The 26,080-nt window shown below is 36.0% G+C and overlaps 1 protein-coding gene across 3 annotated transcripts; it reads left to right on the top strand.

The window, feature by feature from the left end:
* Positions 1-1,184: 1,184 nt before the first annotated feature.
* On the top strand, positions 1,185-26,074 carry TERF1 (telomeric repeat binding factor (NIMA-interacting) 1). Of its 3 annotated transcripts, XM_012723118.1 has the most exons (11): positions 1,185-1,495; positions 6,429-6,524; positions 10,070-10,191; positions 11,530-11,616; positions 14,315-14,464; positions 15,943-16,052; positions 18,895-18,954; positions 20,417-20,514; positions 22,105-22,211; positions 22,993-23,057; positions 24,329-24,449. In XM_012723118.1, the coding sequence occupies exons 1-11, from the start codon at positions 1,189-1,191 to the stop codon at positions 24,357-24,359; spliced, it is 1,233 nt and encodes a 410-aa protein (XP_012578572.1). In that variant the 5' UTR covers positions 1,185-1,188; the 3' UTR covers positions 24,360-24,449. The 3 variants fall into 3 exon arrangements, with proteins under 3 accessions (XP_012578572.1, XP_004679858.1, XP_012578571.1); XM_004679801.2 differs by lacking the exon at positions 22,993-23,057 and having other exon boundaries at positions 24,329-26,074; XM_012723117.1 differs by lacking the exons at positions 18,895-18,954; positions 22,993-23,057 and having other exon boundaries at positions 24,329-26,074.
* The last annotated feature ends 6 nt before the right edge of the window (positions 26,075-26,080 follow it).

Below are 26,080 nucleotides of genomic sequence, written 5' to 3'. Positions count from 1 at the left end.
CTTCATAGTGAATAAACTGCTATAACTATCGCCCATTTGGCAATTCAACTTTCTAAATAATATTAATTATCCACCTTTCTTGTGGGGTAACTGTGACATAGAGGAAAGCTGAACTAAGATACTGCTTGAGTATGAAATACTCCTTTTTATCCATCAATACCTTAGGTTGCTTAATTAGTCCATACTATAAACTAAGATTTGCCTAATTCATATAGGTTTACCACATAATGAAATGAGTCAGTATGATTTTTCTGAGAACTTGCATCATAGTATAGCAGAGGTTCTCAAAACTTGGTCTCGCTGTAACCTATACACTTGTCAGGTCTCCAAATTCAAGGCCTTTGATTCAGAGATGTAGAACAGATTCTGGGGGTGAAGCATAACAAATTGTTTTAACAATGCCCAGAGGTGATTCTGATGCATGTTAAGCGTGAATTAATAGAATAAATTCAACGGGACAATTTTGGTTTGTGAGTCTATAGCAACTCTGTCAGATGAATGAATACAAGTGTCTGTCTGAAATATTACACTTTTATAACGCAACAAATTCCAATCACCTATCTCTTTTTGCTTTTTAAATAGCCTGCTTTTTAAATAGCCTTCTTTCTCAGGCCCTCCCTGGTGGCACAGTGGGTTGAAGGGCAGCATTAAGAAGCTAGGGCCACTTTGATCCCCACCCCGGGAGATGACCACATGGCGCGGCAGACCTCTCCTGGGACGCCCACTGCGCCCCTCAGCAGTGTTGACAGGTCTGTTCTGCTGTCCACTCAGTCTCTGGTGAAGTCTCTCACGGCCCCTGCACTCTGGCCTTTACCCCAGTTCTGTATGCATAAATCAATAAATCTTTTTTAAAAATTGCTTTTTCACTTTAACTATCCGTGTAGCTGTTTCATCCAATGCTGCATTTTAGGATGAATTAAAACAACTCCCTTACCTTTCAAGCGCTCTCACCGCCCAGTCTGAGCTGAACAAACCCTTAGCCTGGGATTGGCATGGAATTCAACAGCCAGAGGCGGGAAGAGACCTCGACCAATCAGAAGCCAGACTCGAGTCGCTTGCCATTCTGGAGATGTGATTGGTGATTTTCCGCCGGCGGAAGCGCCTCACTGTGGCAACGCCCATAATTTCCAGCTCTGGCCAATCGTCGCTGTGCGCCCCGAGCGGCGCCATCGGCGGGAGTGTTTTAACATGGCGGAGGATGCCGCCTTGGCCACCCGCAGTCCTCGGGGGTGTGCTGACGGGGAGGATGCGCAACCCCTGGAAGAGCGGGTCGGGGAAACGGCGGGAGATGACCAGGAACAGTTTGAGTGTCAGGAGTTGCTGGAGTGCCAGATGCAAATGGGGGCCCCCGCGGAAGAAGAGGACGGGGGCCTGGTGACCGAAGCCGAGGCTGTAGCTACCGGCTGGATGCTCGATTTCCTCTGCCTCTGTCTTTGCCGGGCCTTCCGCGACGGCCGCACTGAAGACTTTGAGCGCACCCGCGACAGCGCGGAGGGTGAGTGTGAGGCGCCCCCGAGGTCCAAGCTGCGCCTTAGTCGGGAGCCTACTTCAGAGACGGTGGTTGGTTTCCTGTGCGATTTCCTGGTGGGAGCAGGGGTGGGGGTCGAGGCTGCTGCCAGGGAAGAGCCGAGGCCTGGAGCTGAAGTGAGTGGTGATTGAAATTAACTTCTTACTGTTAACCTGCTTCTCGATTTTTCTGATGGGCAAACCTTTCTAAGGTTGGTTAAATAAGCTAAAATGTGCACCAGTGCGCCCACCCAATCAATTCCTTTTGTCTCGTTTGCCTCAGGTGTTTGGTGTTTCTACTAAGGTACTCTTGTTTGGTCAGCGGTCATAGGGCCTCCAAGTGACCTCTAGGCATCATTGTTGACAATTTCTTTGTCAGGTAATTCAACCTCATTTGGCCTACTTGCTCAGTAGAGGCATCAAAAAGGACTGTCAATGATGAACTGTCTAGGCGAGATAGTCGGTAATGGACAGAGACCTAGCTTCGAGAAGATCAGCACGACTAATTTTGAATAACAAGTGCTCAGGTATTTCTTTTAATAGAGTTGGCACTCAACTTCTAGCAGCTGAATACAGCCCCAGGATAGTATTTTATAGGACGTTCTCGGGGAAACTACTGACATTTCATCACGTGACAAACCTATGCTTTAGGCAAATCTTAGTTTGTAGGGTGAGCAAGTTGAGCAGCCTTGGTATTGATGTGTTAAAAGGGGTGTTCCATACCCAAGCCTAGCTTTAGTTCAACAGCTATTTAATAATTAATTGGGTAATTAATATTAATTAGAAAGTTAAATGCTGAAAAGCATTCAGTTCACCATCTTAGAATTAGTAAAAAGTCCTCTCTGGAGCAGAGGTTAAAATCAATTACTTACAACTGGAAACAACATATGAACTTATGTTTAGGTTAATATAGATATAAAGTGAATACGTACAGTAATACATTTGTATGTTTATGTAGACACAGGTAAATATTAACATATTTTGTTTTGTTGGACTCTATAGAAACAGTGTAATCCTAGTAACAACAAGTATACTTAACAACACATCTTGGCTTCCAATAAAGGGAACCAGAGCTCTTTGTAGAAATATATAAAATGAACAGTAAGGCAGATGACCCACAGCAGTGGGTTATAAAGGGACCCTGGCCAATTAATTGCAAGAGCTCCCATTGACCAAAACTGAACAACTCGTGCTAAATAAAGTAGTATTGGGGTTTTTTGTTTGTTTTTTTTTAACGATTTATTTATTTATGCAGATAAGAACTCGGTACAATCTAGAGGTGGGGGTAGGGTGGTGAGAGGATTCACCAGAGACAGAGTGGGGAACAGAACAGGCAGATTGATTGAAATATGCTGCTGAGGGGAGCAGCTGGTGGGCCAGGAGAGGTCTGCTGCCATGTGGGTCAGCCCCCTAGCTGTGGATCCAGCTCATACTACTGCAGATAGCTTCATAGTGATGTGCTTTAACATGTTGGTTCACTCTGGAGGGCCCAAAGTAGTATTCGATTTTAACCCAGAATATAAAATAGGTACTCATGAGTTCATACTGCTTTAAATAAATGATCAAGTAAATAAAGAGAGAGGAGATAAATCCCCCATGCAGATTAATTCAGAATATTTTATGCATTTGATCTGTCCTCAGAGAGGTGGAGCATAACTACCTTATAAGTGGATTCTGTGGGAACCCACTTGGAAATAACTTTACAGAGTGAAGAAAGCCTATACAACCTTATACTTAAGTGATCAAGGCCAAGGTCAGTATCAACAGTTACAGTACTCTGTACACTTAATATGATCTGATGAAAATAGAACTCAGCTCTGTGATCGTCCTCAAAACCTATGATTTCCTCTTTAATCATGAGGAAAATGTCAGATAAATCCCAGTAAAGGAACAGTCTACAAAATGTCCTTTACTCCTTAAAATTTCAAGCAGTGGGGCCCTCCCTCCTTGGTGGCTCTGTGGGTTAAAGCTAAAGCCACTTCAGCATGAGTTTGATCCCTGCCTTGGAGGTGACCCACATGGCACGGCAGACCTCTCCTGACCCACCTGCTGCTCCCCTCAGCAGTGTACATCATCAGTAGGCCTGTTCTGCTCCCCACTCTGTCTCTGGTGAAGCCTCTCATCGCCCCTGTACTTCTGGTCTGTACCCCAGTTCTGTATGCATAAATAAATAAATCTTAAAAAAAATTATCAAGCAATGTTTGAGAAATTTAAATAACATGCTAGTTTACAGTGTTAATAACGGGTGGGCTGGGTGGAGGATAAATCCAACCTCTACCATCTTCATCATCTGTAAATTTAAACTCCTTCTAAAAGTGAACTTTTTCTTTTTAAAGATTTATTCATTTATTCATATAGTACTGGGGTATAGGCCAGAGGCACAGGGTTGGTGAGAGAATTCACCAGAGACAGAATGGGAACTGCTGAGGGGAGTAGTGGGCGAGACAGGAGAGGTCACGGTGCCATGTGGATCACCTCTGGGGCAGAGATCGAACTCACACTGAAGCAGCTGTGGCTCACCGGCAGTGTTGTGCTTTAACCTGCTGCACCAACAGGGAAGGCCTAAAAATGAACTTTAAAAAAAAAAAAAGATTTCTCTCAGGTTGCTAAATTTCCAAAGGAAAGCTAGTATAGTCCACTTCCAATATTTTAAGGCTAAAGGCACAGAAATCCAGAAAGAGTAAATCTTTTCAAGTTAAGCTGCTAAGTAGTAATGGCTATCAAATTGTGAACTTAGTGTTGTTCTCGTTATTCTTGTTTTTAACAAGAAGACTTCCACCACATATTTACTGCATTTTTTACTATAAAAATATGCAACTCTTGATGCTTTCTTGAAAATGCTTAGTTCTTTTATTCCAACTCAGAATTGTTCTCACACTTCGGTGTATCTTAGATAATGCCTTTTCCAGGTGTATTCTTAACATATATCCTGTACTCTGAAAAGTAGTTTAGAAAAGGGTACTAAACTGAGTCTGACTCTGGCTGTGCTGTTTCATAGCTCTAAGACCTGAAACAAGTTTACTTACCCATTTGTAACTTTGATTTCCTCATCTGTAAAGTGATAAAATAGTATATAATTACCAGGGCTCAAAGAGAAGGATATGAACTGCTATGTATAAAACAAGATTTTTCAACCTCAAGAATGTTGACATTTTGCAACACAATTCTTTATTGTGTTTATGCGTTAAAGTGGAGAGGTTGGGGTGTGATGGTTCTGTGCATTACGGGATAAAGCAGTATCCCTGATCTCAACCTACTAAGGTGACAATAACAATCCCTTCTCTGTATCTCCAGTCATTACCAAATGACCACAATCAACGCTAGAGGAAAACTCTAGTATAAAGTGCTCAGTGGGTATGTAAGTGCTTAAATATAGTTGCTGCTGTTGTTGCTGGCCATTAAATCCTCCCTAATGGATTTTTCCTATCATCAGTTCTTGCATACATCAGTTCTTGCATACAAGTTTGGAGAAATCTGAAGCTTAATTCAGTTAGAATATTTGTTTGCTTTTGTTTTGTGTTTTTTCTTAAGCAGATACAAAAATCAGAAGGGTAATGGCATGTTAATCTCTACTTACTAATAGTCTAGATTGAATATGAAGGGAAATAGAGAAGTGATTTGACATTCTTCCCTAGAATGATTGATTAGTTCTTTCTTTTCACTACTTATCCTGTATGGAATTTGTTAAAGTTCTGATTAGTCACTTGCAAAACTTTTCACTTAATTTGTGTTTTCTCAAGCTAAAACTTCCTGAGAGGCAGGAACTATTTATTTCACATGTCTAGCAGTAGATGTTTAAATTTCATATTGAGCATTGTGCTCTCTTTAAACCCTTTTTAATTCTGTACAACTGTATAGAATCAGATAAACTCTGGTATGGCATAAGATCATGGAATCTTAGAGTTGAGGAAACATACAAATAAATCCATTTATTTTATCTACATAATCTACTTAATTATTCTAAGACTGCTTTTTGGGTTGTTAGGTTTTTTAAAAATACTTATTTATGCATAGAAGAACTACGGTGTAGGTCAGAGGTGCAGGGGTGGGAAGAATCACTAGACACAGAGTGGGAAGCAGAACAGGTGGGTCTACTAAAATACATTGTTAAGAGGAACAGCGGATGAGACAGGAGAGGTCTGCCAAGCAATGTGAGCCAGCTCCATAGCCAGGATCAAACTCGGGCCTTAGTGGTGATAGCACTGAGACATACCTTACCCTTAGGCCACCAGGGAGGCCCCCTTTTTGGTTTGTTATTAACTTAACCTTTTATTACACATCAGCCAACCTCTAGGTGAAGTATAATACTGACAGTGTATGTCAGGTCTTAAACACTGTTTCCTCAGTCTTGCTTGTAGTTCCTCTCCTACAAGCTACTTAAACATGCTATACATTTCCTTATCCTATGGCTATATGATGTTCATATTTAGTTTTGTCCACATTTTTCTGTGTTTTCTCCTTTGCTTTTCATTGCAACATGTTAATAAACTCAGTGAGGTCCGGGAATGTGGCTTATTCACTATTGTATGTTTATACTCATTGCCCAGAATTCAGATATTTGTGACATTAGTATTATCTATGTTTTAAAAATAAAGCTTTGTAAACTGAATAGTCTCACTTAACTGAAACCTTGACAAATAATATAAAATGTTTCCTTAATGCAGGAGTTTAAAGGTATAAAATAAGCTTCCAGCTAGTGATTTGATACATTTTGATTTAAACCAAATTTCCTTTTGGTAATATATAGTGCTCCTCTAAAAGTAGTTTTAAGTACTCTGCATGTAAAAATAATCAGTCTTATTTTGAGGAAAGGTGTTCTGAATTTATGTTTTATATCATAACTCAACAAACCACACAGAGGCACTGCTGGGTCAGTTTAATTTTTTGTTTTGCGTGATTGAAATCTATTTTTTCTTTTTCAGCTATTATTCATGGACTATCCAGTTTAACAGCTTATCAATTGAGAACTATCTACATATGTCAGTTTTTGACAAGAATTGCAGCAGGAAAAACACTTGGTAAATATGTATTTTTATCTTACATTAGCAATATCTCAAGCTGTAAATAAAAGACGAGAAGTATCAGGTGGAAGCTGTTTGTTTTTAAGAGTTTGCCCATATTTGTTTAGCATATACATCCATATACTAGCATATCTAAATCAAATAAAAGAAATGTAGTGTCATTATTATAGAGTAGTGGTTCTCAAACTTTGTAGCCTGTATCAGAATTATTAGTTTGTTAAAAAACAAAATGCTGAGTACCTTTACCTACCATGCGTTTTTCATTTTTTGATTCAATGATATATGTAAAGTATCCTAAAATTTACGTTGGCTTTTTTTTTTTTTTTTTTAAGATTTATTTATGCATACAGAGCTGGGTTACAGGGCCAGGGGTGAAGGGAAGGATGGCGAGAGGATTCACCCGAGACAGAGTCCGGAGCAGAACAGGCTGACTGACAAGGTACACTGCTGAGGGGAGCAGTCTGCCATGCCATGTGGGTCACTTCCGGGGTGTGGATTGAACTCATGCTAAAGTGGTTTTTAGCTTCTTAGTGCTGTTCTTTAATCCACTGCGCCACGAGGGAGAGCCCAAATTTATGTTTTTAATAAATTTCCAGATTATTCTAGTAATACTGTTAGGCAATCATTCTTCTTAGTCTCTCTTGGCAGTTTCACTCCAAATTTGAATATATAGTAACTTTGTTTTAACTCTGTCATACACACTTTTTTTTAACCAATCACTATATTTAAACCTCTTATTTGAACTTGCTATCAGTACATATTTTATGTAAAGGGATGTGAATTATAACTACCTCTGCCTCCCTTGTTTCCAAAGTTCATTTTAGATTATAATGGATAAACTGCTTTAATTTCTCAATAAATGAATAATATTTACAACATGATTATTTGAAGGAATCTCAGTGCAAATAAATGCATATTTAATTTGGTTTTATTCTTTCAAAATGGTTTTCCAGCCATTTCAAGTGGTAGTCTTGTACCTACATGAAACTGCTTACTTATAAACATGTTGTATTACATACATAAAGTCCCACTGTGTAAGTACCTCTGTCATGGTCCTCACTAATCTAGGTCTGGTTCCTATAGCATGGTTTGTGTTGAGCTATATTGGAAGTTAGGTCTTGATTTGGTACTAGGATCATTAAGTGGTAGGAGTAGAGGCAGACTCAATGTGGAAGACAAAGAACTATAGGTAGGTCTGGGCTTGTTACTGAAGATAAATTAAAACAGATAGATATGGACACAATTGAAGAATTCCAGACTATGCACATCATATGTTAACAGTTATTTTATAAATTAAGTGTGACAGGACTTTTAAAAGTTCATAGATAGTAGTTGTCCAGTATATTTTAGTTTCTCCCACCCAAGCTCCAAAGTTTCCCTTCAAAAAAGAATCAAAGTTTATATCATTTTTAAAATCATAAACGATACTCTCATCAGTTATTGCCTATGGCACATATCAAATAATTTAACTTTTCTTGTAATGTCATACATACTTTGTTTCTTGGGAGCAATTCCATCATCACTAGTATCACTTCACAAAGGTTCCATATTATTTGTTATTCAGGGTTTACAGGGTGGCACTAAGATTATTTTCTACTATGATAATAGATTTATGTGTACTTTGTGGTAGCAAATAATAAAATAGATTTTTATCTCAGTATACATTACCCACTGATGTTTTGATATTTCTAGGCTACCCATTTTGTCTGCAAGTTCTTTCAAATTGCTGCAGATCTCCAAAAAGTTTTCTAATATATTTACTAAAAAAAAAAAAAAGTCATGTAAAAGTGGACTCATACACCCATGTTTTTCAAGGATCACCTGTGAGTGTGTATGTGTGTGGAGGTGAGGGGGTATCCCTTTGCTTAACTTTTAAGTGTTTGCTCTGTAGCAGCGCTGCCCAGTATGTGAACCATATATATGTGACTGAGAATTTTTTAGTAACTATATAAAAAAAAAGTGAAAAGAAACAGGTAATTGATTTTAGTCATATTTAGTTCATTATTTCTAAAATGTGATTTACTCTTTAAATCATATAAACCTGTTAACAAAATATCTGCCCTTTGCAAAACCCAATGTGTATTTTATGCAAAAAGTAGGTCTCAGTTGGGCTAGCCTCATTTTAACTGCTAAGTAATGACATATGACGTAGAACATATCATGTTAACTTTAGTCTCCTGTTCCACATAGCTTTAAAATATAGCATATGTCTTGAAGGGGAAATGTGTGTTTATGGCCTACTCCCTTTTCTAAGGGGACTCAAGTCTCTTAAGATCTGTGAGACGATGAGTGATTTCCTTACCTTTCCAAACTATCTTTTCTCTGCTGCCTGCCAACTTAGCAAATGTCATGTAGGGGAAGACCAACTATGTATTTCAGTTACTCTATTTTTCAGCCAGCAAACATAGTTCCAATAAAATTATCAGAAACTTCTTATTTATTTATTTTTCTCCCAGTGAAATTTACATACCTGGAGCACACTGGATCCTCAGCCTTTTCGTTAAATTAAACCAGAAAAGAAAATAGCTGCAGATCATTAGCTCACCTCAGAAAGACTTTTTTCTCTGGAATTGTGGTGACTCTAGCTCGTATTGCTTCTGCAGCTATTCTATGTATTCAAAAACATAATTTTGCAATTTGTTTGATTTTTTTCATAATATAAAGGGAATGTGGCCTGCTGCACTATTTACATTCTACCTAGAAATGAAAATTTTAAGTTTATTTTCATTCTTGAAGTCAGTATTTTAATAAAGAAATGTTTTGTAAATCAGACAGCTTTTTCTGTCTTCTAAAGTTGATTTTTATGAAGAACTTAACGAAGTCCTATCATTGTTCTGAATTGTTACAAGAGCAGTGTCTGGTACACAGTATGCATTCAGTAAGTATTTAATGAATGAAATTAACTTATAAAAAATTGACAAATTTCGGCTCTCCCTGTTGGTGCAACAGATTAAAGCACAGCAGTACCAAGCTGGCTGTAGGTGCTTCAGGGTAAGTTAGATCCCTAACCAGGGAGGTGACCCTCTCCTGTTTTGCCCACTGCTCCCCTCAGCAGTGTATTTTGTTGATCTGCCTGTTCTCAGCAGTGTATTTTGTTGATCTGCCTATTCTCCCAGTCTTTCTCTGGTGAATACTTTCACTACCTCTGCACCTCTGGCCTGTACCCCAATTCTGTATACATACATAATTCTTTTTAAAAAACTGACAAATTTTGGGCCCTCCCTGGTGGCACAGTGGGTTAAAGCACAGCACTGAGAATCTAAAGCCACTTCCTCATGCGTTTGATCCCCGCCTGCCCCAGAGGTGACCACATGGCCGCGGCAGACCTCTCCTGACCGGCCCATCACTCCCCTCAGCAGTGTCCTTCGTAGATCTGCCTGTTCTGCTCCCCACTCTGTCTCTGGTGAAGCCTCTCACCACCCCTGAGCCTCTGGCCTGTACCCCAGTTCTGTATACACAAATAAATAAATCTTAAAAAAAAAAAAACTGACAAATTTCTATTTAGCTTTTAAATTTTTGTTTGTTTGTTTCTTTTTTAAAAGATGCACAATTTGAAAGTGATGAACGAATTACACCCTTAGAATCAGCCCTAATGGTTTGGGCTTCAATTGAAGAGGACCATGACATGTTTTATGAAGAAATACAGAATTTAATTAAAATTCAGGTATGATTGTGTTTGTAGTTAGTATTTTGTAAAAGCATAACATCTAAAGAAATTAAGAGCTACCTAATTTGGAAAGTAAACCCAAAGTAAAATTTCCTTTAGTTGTTCTCCTTAGAAATTTTGGTTTATAGTCCTGATATGTTTATAATCCTTTGTTTTATAGTACTGATATAAGCACTAAAGACTGGGATATATGTGTATATTGCGCCCACTTCAGGAAATGTGCTGCATTTATTTAAAAATGAGATCACCACCAACTTTCAAAAACTAGTGGTTTGTGCTCTGTCGGTTTGTATTTAAATATTATAAATATGAAGAAATATTTTCTTATTGATTATTAATTAATTAGCAGATTAATGTATCATTAATAAGAAGCTAGTGGATTTTGTAATCAGAAGAATGTAAAATTGTAACCATGTAGGGAGAATTTGAGGACTAATCTAAAAAGTAAGGCATCAGATCATTCAAAGATATAATAGGAAAAATATGGTTTGAAAGCTGTAGTTGGAATTTTCTTAAATAGCTAAACTTTTTCTTATTGTTGAAATTTTTTACATAAGTGGAAGAGAAAATGTATAAGAATTAAGTATTGGTTATTAGTGTGTGATTGCCAAGTAGAATGAAGAAAGAATGGGTAGCACAAAAACTGCTTCTGAAAATTTCAACCCAGGGCAGAGAGATTTGTCACATTATGCTATGCTTTTGAGACTCTAGAAGGAGCTGAACTTTGTTAATATACCAATATAAGTTAAGGAGGCAACAATAAAAATACATAGCAAACATGTAATATGTCACTATTTGCCAAATATTGTTCTTTAATCTTCACAAAAAACCCATGAAATGGATACTATTATTTCTACTATTTAAATATAAAGAAGCTCTAACAGAGAGGTGCAAAAATTTGCTAAATTTACAAAGCTATCTAGATTGTAATATCCTACCAGTGATATCCAGAAGACCACTTTATAAAATGACTATTTAAAAGAATTTGGCTTCTTATGTTTCTGTTAGAGTTTTCAGAAATCCTAACTAGCAAATTAAATATATTCTAATGATCATAAATGCTCCCTCTCATTTTTTCATTTGTTCAAATTAATATTAGATTGTCCCCAAATACATGTAGATACTTACTTTTACTAGTGCCTGTCTTTCATTTGCTCTAATTTATAAATATGCCTGGGGCCCCAAGGAAAATAATTCTTATTTTTTCAAACCAGTTATTTCATTTTTAAATTATTTTATGGGGTTTATCAAATCAAATCTTTTCAACTCCATAAAAATATTTTAAATGAAGTGGTAACCTAACAACCTAAGGTATGTACTATGCTACTTTTTTAGGCAATCGCTGTTTGCATGGAAAATGGCAGTTTTAAGGAAGCAGAAGATGTCTTTGAAAGAATATTTGGTGACTCAAATAACCACACGGTAATTGCTTAAGTTAAAAATAATAGAATTTTAGAACTGGTTTTATGGAGTGAGTAATACTAAAAGAACATTGGAGGAGAAAAGAAATGCTTTATGTTGCCCAATAGAAATATAATACAAGTCACATGAGCTTTTAAAATTTTCTAGTAGCCACATTTAAAAAGTAAAAAAAAAATTGAGGTTATTTTAATAACATTGCATTTAATCCAATATATCCAGAACCCATCATATTAAAGTGTTAGTACTTTGCACTTCCTTTTTTTATACTAAACCCTTGAAGTATATTTTGGATATTCTAAATTCAGGTCTAACACATTTCAAAGACTCATTAACTGGGTGTGACCTATGGCTACCATATTTGGACAATGCAGGTCTGGAAAAAGTATTATAACTTGCTTATTTTTCTAGAAGTTTACTATGTGACCATTATAATTTTGTGGAGAGGGTGAATAACATTAAGGTCAGTGGAATTTAGTTTTTAAAAAAGTTATTTAATTTTAAAAAGTATTATTGAAGTAAATTAAGGTTATTCAAAGAAAGAAAAGGTAGTTTTGTAATTTTTAGTGAAGATTTTATTAAATAGCATGTTTCATAAGTTTTTTCACAAAAGGAACATACAAAAAGTGCTTAAACTTCACTAGTGTTAATAATCAGGGAAATACCAAATGGTGTATTGGAATAATATTTCAGACCATTAAACTGGCAACAATTAAAATTAAAGTGCCTTAAAATACCAACAATCGGGCCCTCCCTGGTGGCGCAGTGGGTTAAAGCACAGCACTAAGAAGCTAAAGCCACTTCAGCATGAGTTCAGTCCCCGCCCCGGAAGTGACCTACATGGCATGGCAGACCTCTTCTGACCCACCTGCTGCTCCCTTCAGCAGTGTACTTCATTGACTTGCCTGTTCTGCTCCCCATTCTGTCTCTGGTGAATCTCTCACCACCCTTACACCTCTGGTCTGTATCCCAGACCATAAATAAATAAATCTTAAAAAAAAAAAAAAAAACAGTTGACTTAAAAGGTAAAGAACTAATTAGATTGTGACACCTCTACTCAGGAATGTTAAAATGGCAAACTTTGGAGAGCATTTTAGCGAAATCTATAGGCACGCATTCCAGTAATTGTAAATCTAGATAAATACTCTGAAGTAGCTATTTTTACTTCCAGTGCACATTTTTAAGAGGATGAAGCTTTATTTATTTTTTTTTTTAAAGATTTACTTATTTATTTATTCATACAGAACTGGGGTACAGGCCAGAGATGCAGAGGGTGAAAGGATTCACCAGAGACAGAGAGGAAGCCAGAACAGGCTGATCAATGAAGTACACTGCTGAGGGGAGCAGCGGGCGGGTCAGGAGAGGTCTGCCACGCCATGTGGTCACCTCCTGGGCAGGCAGGGATCGAACTCATGCGGAAGTGGCTTTAGTTTCTCAGTGCAGTGCTTTAACCCGCTGCGCCACCAGGGAGGGCCAATGAAGCTTTATTTTTTAAGGCCCCATTGAGATAATTTGTCTAAGAAGTAGAATTATTTTTAAAACCCTGTAGTTTTGATTGTTCAACCAGTATTGAAAATATATTGTCTAAAGGAAAACTTGTACTGTGTACAAGAAGACATGTAGAAAAATGTTTCACAGCATTGTGGTAAGAGAAATAGCTGTAAAGTTTTCAACAGTCTGGGAGAATAAGCAAAATATAACCAGTTTTAGAGCAATATAGAAAACATCATTTGTATAAAATTAAAACTGTGCTCAACGATACTATATAAACATACATAGTACAAGTACAAAGAAATGAATGGGCATGGTAGATTCTAAATTCAGCATAGTGGTTCCTTTAAAAGAGAAGGTGGAGGGCCCTCCCTGGTGGTGCAGTGGGATATAGCACAGCACTGAGAAGCTAAAGCCTCTTCAGCATAAGTTCAGTCCCCTCCCTGAAGGTGATCCACATGGCGTGGCACACCTCTTCTGACCTGCCCGCTGCTCCCCTTCGTCAATCTCTTGTTTTGCTCCCCACTCTATCTCTAGTGAATACTCTCACCACACCTGTGCCTCTGACCTGTACCCCAGTTTTAAATATCTTTTTTTTTTTTAAAGATTTATTTATTCATACAGAACTGGGGTAGAGGCCAGACATGCAGAGGCAGTGAGAGGCTTCACCAGAGACAGAGTGGGGAGCAGAACAGGTAGATTGACGAAGTACACTGCTGAGGGGAGCAGCAGGTGAGTCAGGAGAGGTTTGCTGCACCATGTGGATCACCTCCGGGGCAGGTGGGGATCGAACTCATGCTGAAGTGGCTTTAGCTTCCCAGTGCTGTGCATTAACCCGCTGCGCCATCAGAGAGGGCCAGTTTTAAATAATTCTTTAAAAAAAAGAGAGAGAAGGTGGAGTGGGGTTTCAATTTGATTGAAAACCAAATTATGGTAGAAAGCAAGAATTTCAGTTACACTGATAATGTTTTTATTTCTTAACTTCATAATGAACATTAAAGCTCATACTTTCTGTCCTTTTGTGTATTGTGAAATATTTATTTATATTTTTGAAATGAAAATATAATGATGGACCATTTAAGACAGAAGAATTTTTTTGCCTCTTAATTGTAGGTCTTTGAATTTAAAAGCAATTTCAGTTAAATAATAATGACAAAATTTATTGTATTTTATTTTTGATTTATGTATTTATACATTTCCTCTTTTTTAGCCTATACAAAGGAAATTACTTACGATAATCTCACAGAAGGACACATTCCATTCTATTTTTCAACATTTCAGCTACAACCATATGATGGAGAAAATTAAGAGTTATGTGAATTATGTGCTGAGTGAAAAATCATCAACTTTTCTAATGAAGGTATGCAAATTTCAGAGAGACTGTAACAGTAACTTAGAAGGAATTGTTATAAAAGAAGATATTTGAAATAGAAATTCGTAAAAACTAATCAAATTTTTGTTTTGTAATTTTGTAGTTAAAAGTTGAGGAAATTTCAGAATAAATTAAGAAATAAGACCTATTTCATTTTAATTAAATTTTAAAGAAAAAATTTATACAGTTTTAGAAAAAGTAAAATTGGGATTGGAGATATTTAAAATTTTTTAATTTTTTTTTCTTTTTTGATCTCAAAAAGTATTAATTCTGTCATTCTAGTATCCATATGCAGATCTTCTTTGTGTACAATAATTTGTTCTTCCCCAAAGTAGAGTCAGGTAAAATTAGATATTTGTGTGTTTTGTGAGCTATCAGAACTTCAGATTTTTTTATAGATTGCAGTTTTGAGCCAGGCATACAATTCAAAATATACACATGATAGAGGTGGTTGAAAGAAACCAGAGGGTTCAGGACAATGAAACTATATTTTGCTTTCATCACAATCACAATGTGAACAGTAAGAAGTATGCATGTCTCGAAGCTCCTTTATTGTAAATGTGCCAGGGTCTTCTGGACTCGTGATTGTATGATGAGTGGACAGACAACAACATGGCCTGTTGGGAGCCTCCCCTATGGACTCATTTCTTCTTTGCCTCTTCTCTTATTTGTGATAAACAGGGGCAGTCTTGATTACATCTTCAGCCAGCATGGAGCACTATAGTTTCTTGGGAGGAAGGCAGAGTTCCTTGGTAAAACCTGTTTTTCATGATTAAGGCTTCCTCCCTTTCATCTATTTAATAGCAAGAGATCTGGTGGCAGTTGGAGAACCACAGTTAAATGTTTCAAACCCGCATCTACAATCTTCATTTTTCACCCACTTGAATCTTTAAATAGCACATCACCACATTTTTATATGTCCTGTCAAGGGAACTCACATTTCTAGGACTTTCCTAACGATCAGTAACCTTTTTGTGATAGAGCAAGGCTGGAGCTGACAGAGGTTGGCAGGTGGACCTCAGGGGTAGGAAGACCAAAGTTGCAACAATCTCTGCCACCTCACAGGCTTTTGTCTGTGCATGCCAAGCATGAGGTTGAGGGAGGCACCAATGTATAATATGGGAGCATCTTGATTTTTAATGTAGTTTTATTTTAAAATACCTGGAGTTTTTATTCATTTTTTTCTTTTTTTTCCATTTTTTAAGTAGTCTTTGATCTTAAAATATCCCAGATAGCATTGTGTTTGTCAAATTCATTAAGAAAGAAAAACTACTCTGAAATGCTTATAAACCAAACAGGTACTGAAGTAACTACTGGTGACATGTAGTTACTGGTGAAAAAAACTGTGTCGTCCCCTTTATAACTGTGAACAGGTATTTTGGTTATGACTGTCAGAACATTAGAAGACTTAATGCTGTTTGTTTAAATGGTATATTGCATTTCTTCTACTCTTTCAACTCCTTAAGGCAGCAACAAAAGTAGTAGAGAGTAAAAGAGTAAGAATATCAACTCCTCGAGATAAATCTAATGAAGATATTGAAATGGAAACTGGAATTACTTCGGGTATGCAAAAAAGGTTTGTAAATTCATTAATGTATTTTTTGTTTTTTCTGTGCTATCTCTATTTACAAGTGATACTGTGACCCATTGATGAAAATTACTGAGTTGTGGATATATCCTCTTACTGGTTATTAACATTGGACATTTAGAGTACTGTAGAATTACTTCATAGATTATCAAATTCTCATAAATAAGCAGAGAAGAAAATAGTGCACTTTTTACCTTTCTATATGTAGTTTGGAATAAGGTTGAGCTTGGGAACCTGAATTATCTGTCTCTCAGATCCCAAATGTCCTCATTATGTCACTTTTTCACTGTATTGAGGCTTATTCTAGTATTTTGAAGGTGTGAGATAACTGATTTAGCTGGTACTCAGCTGAATAAATTGTTCCAGTGCTGTGGAAACAGACAGTGTCAGGCCTATATGTTGAGCTATAACAGTCCAGGGATTGTCAAAGGCAATTTTTACACCCTTGTCCAGAATTGATTTTTTTTTTTAAAGATTTATTTGTGCATACAGAACTGGGGTACAGGCCAGAGGAGCAGGGGCGGTAAGAGACAGAATGGAGAGCAGAACAGGCAGATTGATGAAGTACTCTGCTGAGGGGAGCAGCGGGCGGGTCAGGAGAGGTCTGCCACATCATGTGGATCTCCTCCGGGGCAGGTGGGGATGGAACTCACGTGGAAGTGGCTTTAGCTTCTTAGTGCTGTGCTATAACCTGCTGCACCACCAGGAGGGCCCTAGAATTGATTTTCATTTTTTGCTTTGGCTTTAGAAACTATCAATGAAGAATTACAAAGATCTTTTGCTGTTGAATCCATCCATTCCCTCTGTCTTTTCACCTTTAACCCAAGGTCAGACAGTGAAACCTCTATGGTCCTTGGGTAATTGTATTCAGCGATGCATATAATATATAACTGTGGCTATAATCTGAGTTCTATAGGTCCTCTCTCTTAACTACTTACTTAGCCAGGGTGGAACTAGTTCCAAGTTAGATGAAATGGTGATTGATCAAACTTCAGGTCTGATCTCTCCTGGCGCCAGTTGACTCTTCTGCCTGCTTCTCAGAGCATTGTCATGCCCTCCCCAAGACTAAATCTTTTCACTGACTTTTTTTTCTGTGACCACTTTGGGGAATTAGAGATGTCACTTCTTTTGGCTCAATTATTTTCTTTAGAGTTTATTAATATTAAGATCCTATACATTCTTGTGGTTCAGCATACTATGATTCTTGGAGATACTGAACACTTTGTTAGGCATTCTTATATTGCACCACACACTTATTTCACATGACCTCCTAGAAACAGACAATTTAATCATTGTGTGTAAAACAGAATTCTTGCTGTTCACTTCTGCCTCTGTATCTTATTCTTTTATGCAGTTTTCTCCAAGTATTAGGAATCCCACCTCAAAAGGCCTCTCTAATCCATTTTCTTTTATATATACCATGTTATTACTTAACTTTTTAATCACATACGTGTATCTCAAACATGATTCTCAGAATTGCCTTTCCATAAAAATAAATTTCAGTAATTTCCAAGCTTGATAACCTCTATTGGATTTCTTTTTCCTACTAGAAGAGTGGTGAGTTCAGAATTTGTTGGCATGACTTACAGAACTTCACGTAGCCCCTTTTGTTGTTTTCATATATAGTGCCATCTGTGAGCAACAATTCTTCCCTGCCCATAAGTGTGATATTTTCTAGGGCACAGAATTTCTCCCTGGTTTTTAAATATTACATGTTCTTTCATATCTCTACCTTGGCTAACTTCCTTCAATTTTGAATGTCATTCTTTGTGTTCTTTCCAAGGTAAGACCTTACTTGCCATTCAAGGACTAGTTCAGATCACCTATATGAAGTCTTGCCAAACTTTTTAATAAGAATTGTCACTTCTTAGCTCCCACAGCACCACGTCATTCTGTTTGTCAAAAGACTTATTTTGGAATGGAAGTATCCATCAGTTTAGTATCATTGGTGTTCTAGTTTATTGTCAGGCATACATTATAATTTGTATGTTAGACACAGGGAGCAAAAGTAGAAATAACGTGGAGATTAAGATTCAAGTAAATATCAAAACCATCCTGGAAACAAATAGAAATCAGAGTAAATAATGTATGACAGTTAGCAATATCAGGACAAGTACCCACAGGACACAGGTGTAGCTAGCATAGAATCAAGAAGGGTGATGCAAGGAGGATCAGACAACTGCTAGGAAAGATGAAACCATCATGTTGCAGTAATAAATGATGTATTTTGCTGTGATATATCTTACAATCTATTTGAGACAGTAAGAATTGCATATTTGAAATGAACAGCAAGCATTAAATAATTTTTTGTTTTTAAGTTTATAGCTAGATTTAAATGCTAAAGAAATTGAGATCTACAGCTTCACAGAGGTATTTGCATTAAGTAAGGCCTTAAAGGGTGATTAAGATATTGACAGGTGGGTCTTTTTATGTTTGTGGATGCCAGTCTTAACTATAGCAAAGGGAAGAATTTGTTAAAAAATTCTGTTTGGAAGAGAAATTAAACTTGAACTTATGGAAAAAAGTCCATTGAAGAAATTTTGAAAGAGTAACATAAATGGTCAATTACTTCATCAATTCTTCTTAACTCATGTTTGGGTAGACTTGATTTAATATTTTTGGTAAGTTCATCTGGGCAAAATTAGTCATGTTTTACATGAACTATACATATATATATATCCTAATGTTATCAGGGTTTCTTATCCAGATATTTTTTATACATTGAAATATGATTTGACAATTTGAAAAGTATTTTGTTATCCTATGAAAAATTTCCTTTGTTTACATTCTTAAAATTTTTTGTTTTTTGTTTTTTTTTTTCCTTTTAAAGTGTTAGTAACAAACAGTCTGCGGTAACTGAATCTTCTGAGGATACAGTATCCTTATCAAGGTGCAGTAAATTGACATTTTCCTTAAGTTTCTTAGTTTCTTTGAAAACTTTGATCAAATCAATTCATGCATGCCTAGAAATAGTACAGTTCGCTGCCATGTAAATAGTATGATTTTAAGAGTATCTCACAGCATCCTTCTTAACCTCAATAGGTATTCACTACCCTCATGGTCTTGAAATTCTAAATAATAGTGGCCTGCTTCTGTGATACTAAATTGTTTTTCACTTTGTATCTATAAGACCACTATTGAAATGCACATATGAGAGTACTTGAACTTAAAGTAGATGTTTATTAAACTCATTCTGTCATAGAAACGATAATATGTTGCTGAGACAGCTGGCTTTATGGATAAATGTCTCAAGTTTCAGTTTTAGGAAATTATTTGTAAGACTAGTAGCTATAAATGCCATGACAGATAATACAAGATTTTCAGAGAGTGGATGGTTTACATGAACGATTTCAGAAATAGAGCACTAAGTGTCACTATGGGAAGGTCACATAGTCTGATGTATGGAGGAGGTCACTGGAAATGAAATAATAAAATAAGTTGCAATAGTAGCAGTACTTGGGGTTAAGAGAAAGATTTGTAAATGATGAAAGTGTTTGGCAGGATAGTGAATGATTTTGAAAAATGGTGCACTGTGATAACAACTCGACAGCATGAATCCTCAAAGGCCAAGTTTTTTGTGAAAGCTATTCAGCTATAAAGTATTCAGAAGATGACATTCAAGATACGAAACGTAGGGAGACCCACTTCTGTGACCCTTATGGTTCATGGAAGATTAAGCCAGTTTCTTCTCAAGGCCACAAAAGCTACTGTTCAGTAGCTTGAGAAAATAGCAGCTCAAAGAACACATTAGAAAGTTTTAGGAAGGAGGAAAAAGATTAATAGATTGAATAGAACATTTACAGGAATGAAAGCAATTGTAGATTGATGACAAAATAGCTGCCTAAGCTTATGTGAATTGTTTTATATTGTTCCTTTATAAAATGTTAATAACAACCATCTTTGCGGGATTGTTAAAAAAAAAATTGTGCCATGTTCTGTATTTCCAAACAAGTTCTTTTTGGGAACTATAAGGATAATAAGTGATATCTGCCATCAAAAAGGAATTTGAGAAAATCCCTCAAATTGTCTTTGGGGAAATTTATCATCCACAAGAGAGCATGAAACTTAGTACTTCATAGTTTGAGAATTTTTGTTTTCATATATTTGATTGGGAAACCAGAGATTATTGATTTCTGAGTAGGTATGGTGAGGAAAATAAGTAGAGGAGGAGAAGGAAGTCAGACAAAAGTCTTTAAGAGGACAAAGGTTAAAGACAGGGCATTAGCAAAGGAAGCAAAAAGAAACAGACCAAAGTGAAGGTCCTCAAACAGAAACTAGGAAAAATCATTTATCCTTTTCCATACCTTTTCTGGTCTTTGTGAAACCAATCTTAGCTTTCATATTTTATTTAGGTCTCACAAGACGAGCAAGAACCTCTTCTTATCTCAGTTGAAAAGTGGAAACCAACAAAACAATTTTAATAAGGAGGGTGAAAAGCAGACTGTTCAAAGTGAGTACTATCAATGTGTCCTCAGAAGTGCTCCAGCCATTCACCATCACACACACACACACACTCACACTTAAACACTTCAGAAACCTAACACAGAGATAAAATAATGTTACTTTATAAAGTTAACTTTATAGAGTTAATTAAACATAATGTTCATTAAGACTATTTCTGCTGTCTAGCTTTAGAGTACTTTTGATAGTGTTTTGCTGCTTTTCTACCTTAACTTTATTCAACAAACTGAAATAATTACTTACTTAAAGCATGAATATAGTTGATTCTTGTTATTTGTAATAATTATATTGCTGCAAAATAAGTAGTAATGATAATACTAAAATAAAGTAATTTGAGGCTTCTCTTGGACTTTAATTTCCTAATAAATAATTTAAGAAATAGAAGTATACATTTTTTACAGTCTAAATAGTTGGTCAGTAGTCAAACCCTAGTGAAAAATATACCTTATTACAGAGTGGCTTGACCATGACTGAACCTAGAATTTTGTGAATTTTACCACATTTCTTGACTTTTTTGTTAGATGTTATATATATATATATCCCAGAAAATTTCCAGGTTGCTGAACATATCCTCTCTTTGCAGTTAGAAGCTATTGCTTCTAGCAATGTAAATTTATTTTAAAATCTGTTTCATCAGTCAATTTAAAATCAAAATTGTTTATGTTAGCTGTAAGAAATCACATTAGCAGTGTCTCCCCCGCCAATTCCCAATTTTTGTTATGTTTCATGTTTTCAAGCTTTTATAGCATTCTATTTTCTAGCCATAATTCCCATGGCAGTTAAATCTATTTAAATTTACATGTTGTTATTCGCTAATTGTTGACCAGAGTTTCCCCTTTTCTAGCACTTTTAATTTTTTCTTTTTTAAAGATTTATTTATTTATGCATACAAGAACTGGAGTACAGGCCAGAGGTGCAGGAGACGAGAGGATTCACCAGAGACAGAGTGGAGAGCAGAACAGGCAAATTGACTGAAACATACTGTGGAGGGGGCAGTGGGCAGGACAGTAGAGGTCTGCTGCACCCCTGGCTGGGGATAGAACTTTTGCTTCAGTGGCTTCAGAGAGCTTCATAGTGCTGTGCTTTAACCCCTTGTGCCACAGGAATGGCCCACTTCCTTTGATTTTATTCCTTGTTTGATTGGGTTATTTTACAAAAGGGTTTATAGCTACTATAACTGCTAAGTGACTCAAGCTACGAGGAGTTTCTATTTGGAAGGGTGCATCCCGAAGCACCCACACTGCAATTTCCACTGTCAGATACTCCTTAGACATTATTTTAGGAGAATTTCAACAATTAAATATTCTTTGTGTAACAGGTGATGAAAAGACAGGTTCTGGGAGGTAAGATGGCATATTTTAAAAAACGTACAATAATCAAGATTCAAAGCACACTCTCTCTGATTTTCAGAGACTTGTCTTTGTCCTGTGCCATGCTGCTTCTGTTTTCAAAGGGAGGAAAATAAAGCAATTCATTTTCTTAAAATAGCTAAAAAGTAAAAATTTTTTTGGTGACCATTTAATTCTTTTTCTTTTAATGTGAAATGATGTTTTTTTGATGACAGTATTTCTACTTTAAGGTGGAAAAAAGAAGAAAGAAAGCCATAGACAAGCCACTGGAAGCAAGGAAATATGTGTTTTACAGAGTCAGCCAGTAACTCCTGGAAAACGTTCTAGAAAAAAGCAGGTATTTTATTTATTATATTTAGTAAACAGTGGACATTAAAGTCATAATTTTACAAAATGTAAACATTGTAAAATGAACAGTAACGTAAATAGATATATAAATAAAAAAATAGTCATAACTTTAATGACTTTCATTGTTTTGCATAAACCCTGTTCGATCTTAAGAACCTTGGGTGTAGGGCCCTCCCTGGTGTCGCAGCGGGTTAAAGCAGTGCACTAAGAAGCTTAAGCCGCTTCCGCATGAGTTCGATCCCCGCCTGCCCCCTGCCCCAGAGGTGACCCACATGGCGTGGCAGACCTCTCCTGAAGCCGCCCGCAGCTCCCCTCAGCAGTGTACTTCGTCGGTCTTCCTGTTCTGTTCCCTACTCTGTCTCTGGTGAAGCCTCTCACCGCCCCTGCACCTCTGGCCTGCACCCCAGTTCTGTATGCACAAATAAATAAATCTTAAAAAAAAAGAACCTTGGGTATAAAGCAATTTTTCGGTTATTGTCAGTTTTGCCATCTTTGATTAATTGACCCATCTGTTTTTTTTTCCTAAGTTACATGAAAATACTTAACCCAGATTTTCAGTTGGGGGTTGATAAATATGTATTTAGAATTAATGTAAAGTCCTTCCATAGAATTCTTCACACTTTATACAGCTCTGCACCCATTAAATAATCATTTTCATTTTCCTTTCTGTACTCCAAGCCATTCTACTTTGTCCTTGAATTTGATTGTTTAGGTACTTAAGTAAAATCATAACAATATTTGTTTTTTTGTCTTTGACTTTTTTCACCTAGCATAATGTTCTCAAGACTCATCTGCATAGTACTCATATCAGAATTTCCTTCATTATTAAGGCTAAGTAAATCTCATCATTTTTTTATATACCACATTTTGTTTGTTCATTCAGTGGACAGTTGGGTTGCTTCCACCTTTTGACTGTTGTAATACAGTGCTATCAGTGGGGTAAACAAATATCTCTTAAAGTCCCTTTTACAATTCTTTAGACTCTATACCCTCAAGTAAAATTGCTGGATTACATGATAGTTCAGCTTTTAATTTTTGAAAAATAACAGTTTTCCCTTGGGCAGCACCAATTTCATACTTTGGATTTTTATAGTAGCAGTCCAAATGGGTATAAGGGATCTCCTTGTGGTTTTGATTCACATTTTCCTAAAGATTGATGATACTGAGCATCTTTTCATGTGCTTACTGGCCATTTATTTTGGAGAAATGTCTGTTCAAGTCCTTTGTTCATTTAAAATTTCATTCTTTAAATAAAATAGTCATTTTTAATTGTGCAATTGGGTGGCATTAATAAGTATATTCACATTTTGTGCAACCAACCTCCAAAACTTTTTCCATCTTATAAAACTGAAACTATCCATTGAACAGCTCCACATTTCCTCCTCCCCCTTGCTCCTGCCAATCTGCTTTGTTTCTCTGTATTTGACTGCTCTAGAGCTACCTCATACGTGATATCCTACCATCCTGTGACCTATACATTTTTAAAGAAAATGTGAAAGTCCACCTACGAAATTACTTATACTACAGACGGAATAATAATCACTCCGATCATACTGCTCTTTTGCTATGTCAGCAGGAGAAATAGTTGGTCACCTGATAGTACACATAATAACTTTTTCTGTTCATGATATCAAATTTGATCTTTAATAATTTCCATTTTCTCCAAAGATAAAATGGTACGTTTTCATTTTCAAAAGTCTATTTTAGAGAAGAGAATCTGTTTTCAAAAATCCCTTGAATTATATGTGTTTACATACTATACCCAAACTAGGCAGAACAGGGTTTTCACTGAGTTTATTAAATATTCATAAGTTCTATTTAGAGATATGTGAGATTAATCAATACAAGTCTGTTAACCATTGTAGAAAACTATCTTAAGAGACGGGATAGACTTAGTGTTTGGTTAGCCCTGTCACTTGGTAGCTATGTGATCTTTTATTGCTGAGCTACAGTACTAATAAGAGCTTTTAAAAATCTCATGACAAAATATTTATAGAAGTTTTTCTATCCTTGAAGAACAGTGATATTTGGTTTTTAAAAATTGCATTTATGAAAATATGTTCTCAAGAAATTTTTTGAATAATTGTTCTACTTTTTAATCCAAAGGCATGGATTTGGGAAGAAGACACGAATCTAAGATCTGGTGTGAAGAAATATGGAGAGGGAAATTGGTCTAAAATACTACTGCATTATAAATTCAACAACCGAACAAGTGTCATGTTGAAAGACAGATGGAGGACTATGAAGAAGCTAAAACTGGTTTTCTCAGACAGTGAAGATTGAGTATGTTTTATATTAATAAAAGGATAGTTAAATATTTTGATCACTGCATTTTTGTTTGAAGCCTTGTGGTCATTAATGTATCATAATTGTTGCTCAAAGCATTATAGTATTTTTTTTTGTGATACTATCTTTTAATTAGTATGAGGATTTGTAGTATAAGATTATCTGCCATCATTGTATTTAAAAATCTTTTTTACTTTGATAAAATGTAAATTGTTTGAACCTCATGCTTTCAATGCCCCTCCTACCCTCGTTCTATTCCAATTAAAAAATATTAACTTGCTGAAAGGAAAAAATTAATTTCTGCTAACATATCCTATGTCTATAGTCTTATATCAACTCAATAATATATATTTATATATGTGTGTGTATATAAAGTTTCTAAATTGGTAAACAATAGGCCTTTGACATAAAAGGTAATGACTTGGTTTATGACCTTAAGCTATCACTAAGTCATTTGTTTATAGAATGATAAATGTACAAAGTATATATGAGTTAAAAAATACATGTTCCTTTTAATAGTTTCAAATAAGGGACAAAATCAAAAATAGTTATACCAATAAGACAAAGTTTACTACCAGAAATAGTTTCGTGTCACCTTTTGGTACATTTAATTTTTGTTCCAGTGTTAAAACTTTAACACTGTTTAAAATAAAGGGATTTTATAATTTAGTGCTGTAAGTATCAGTTTCTCTGAATTTTCATTTAGTATATCAATATTAGGCGTCAGTGGTGTTTTGTAAATGCTTAAATTGGTATTAACCATGGTCATTTTGTGTCTTTGATAAATAATAAGGTTCTAAATAGACAATTTTGACTTTTCACCAGTGTTTTGTTCTTTAGAGAATTTAGTCAAAGACTGGTAGAATTACTTAGTATTTAGTATGCTTTATTTAATGATAGAAATATTGAAGTATTTGCATAAAAAGTTAAATGGTATTTTGTCATCTGTATTTTAATATACTATTAAAGTTTCATACACTGCTTTTTCATTGTTTTGAATTTGTGTCCTACACATGTAATGATAAACACAAATGTGGGTATTTACTGTTTTTCCAGGTTCCTTCTCTATTATGCCACTACTTACTGTGTTTATTGCAGACATTGTTATAGTACCAAAGCTAGCAGCAGGAGCCAGTGTGGACTTCCTGTCAAGCTCTTCACTCCAAACACATATCATAATCATCAAATCTACGTTGCTAATAGACTAAGAAATGTGCCATTATTTTATGTGCCATTAAAAAATCACTACATACTATTATAGCTATATAATAGTATGATACTTCTTATTTAGAATTTTATTAAAAGAGCTATTTCAGATTTATTTAAAGATTTTTATAAGATTTTCATTTCCCTATGGTATTAGTCTTTCTCCTCTCAATAGCCATGTTTCCCTGGCCCCTGTTGTAACCATCTGTGTGTTGCTTTTTCCTCTGTTAATGTCTGTATACTCTGCCTCTTAAAATTCTTTATCATTTCGGCCCTCCCTGGTCATGCAGAGGATTAGGACACAGCACTACAAGTGAGCCACAGCAGCTTAAGTGCAAGTTCCATCCGCGCCCCAGAAGTGATCCA

Source organism: Condylura cristata, unplaced genomic scaffold (genome assembly GCF_000260355.1).
Source record: "Condylura cristata isolate star-nosed mole 26May11 unplaced genomic scaffold, ConCri1.0 scaffold00009, whole genome shotgun sequence".
Classification (NCBI taxonomy): domain Eukaryota; kingdom Metazoa; phylum Chordata; class Mammalia; order Eulipotyphla; family Talpidae; genus Condylura; species Condylura cristata.
This window is presented reverse-complemented; position numbering and strand designations above follow the sequence as displayed.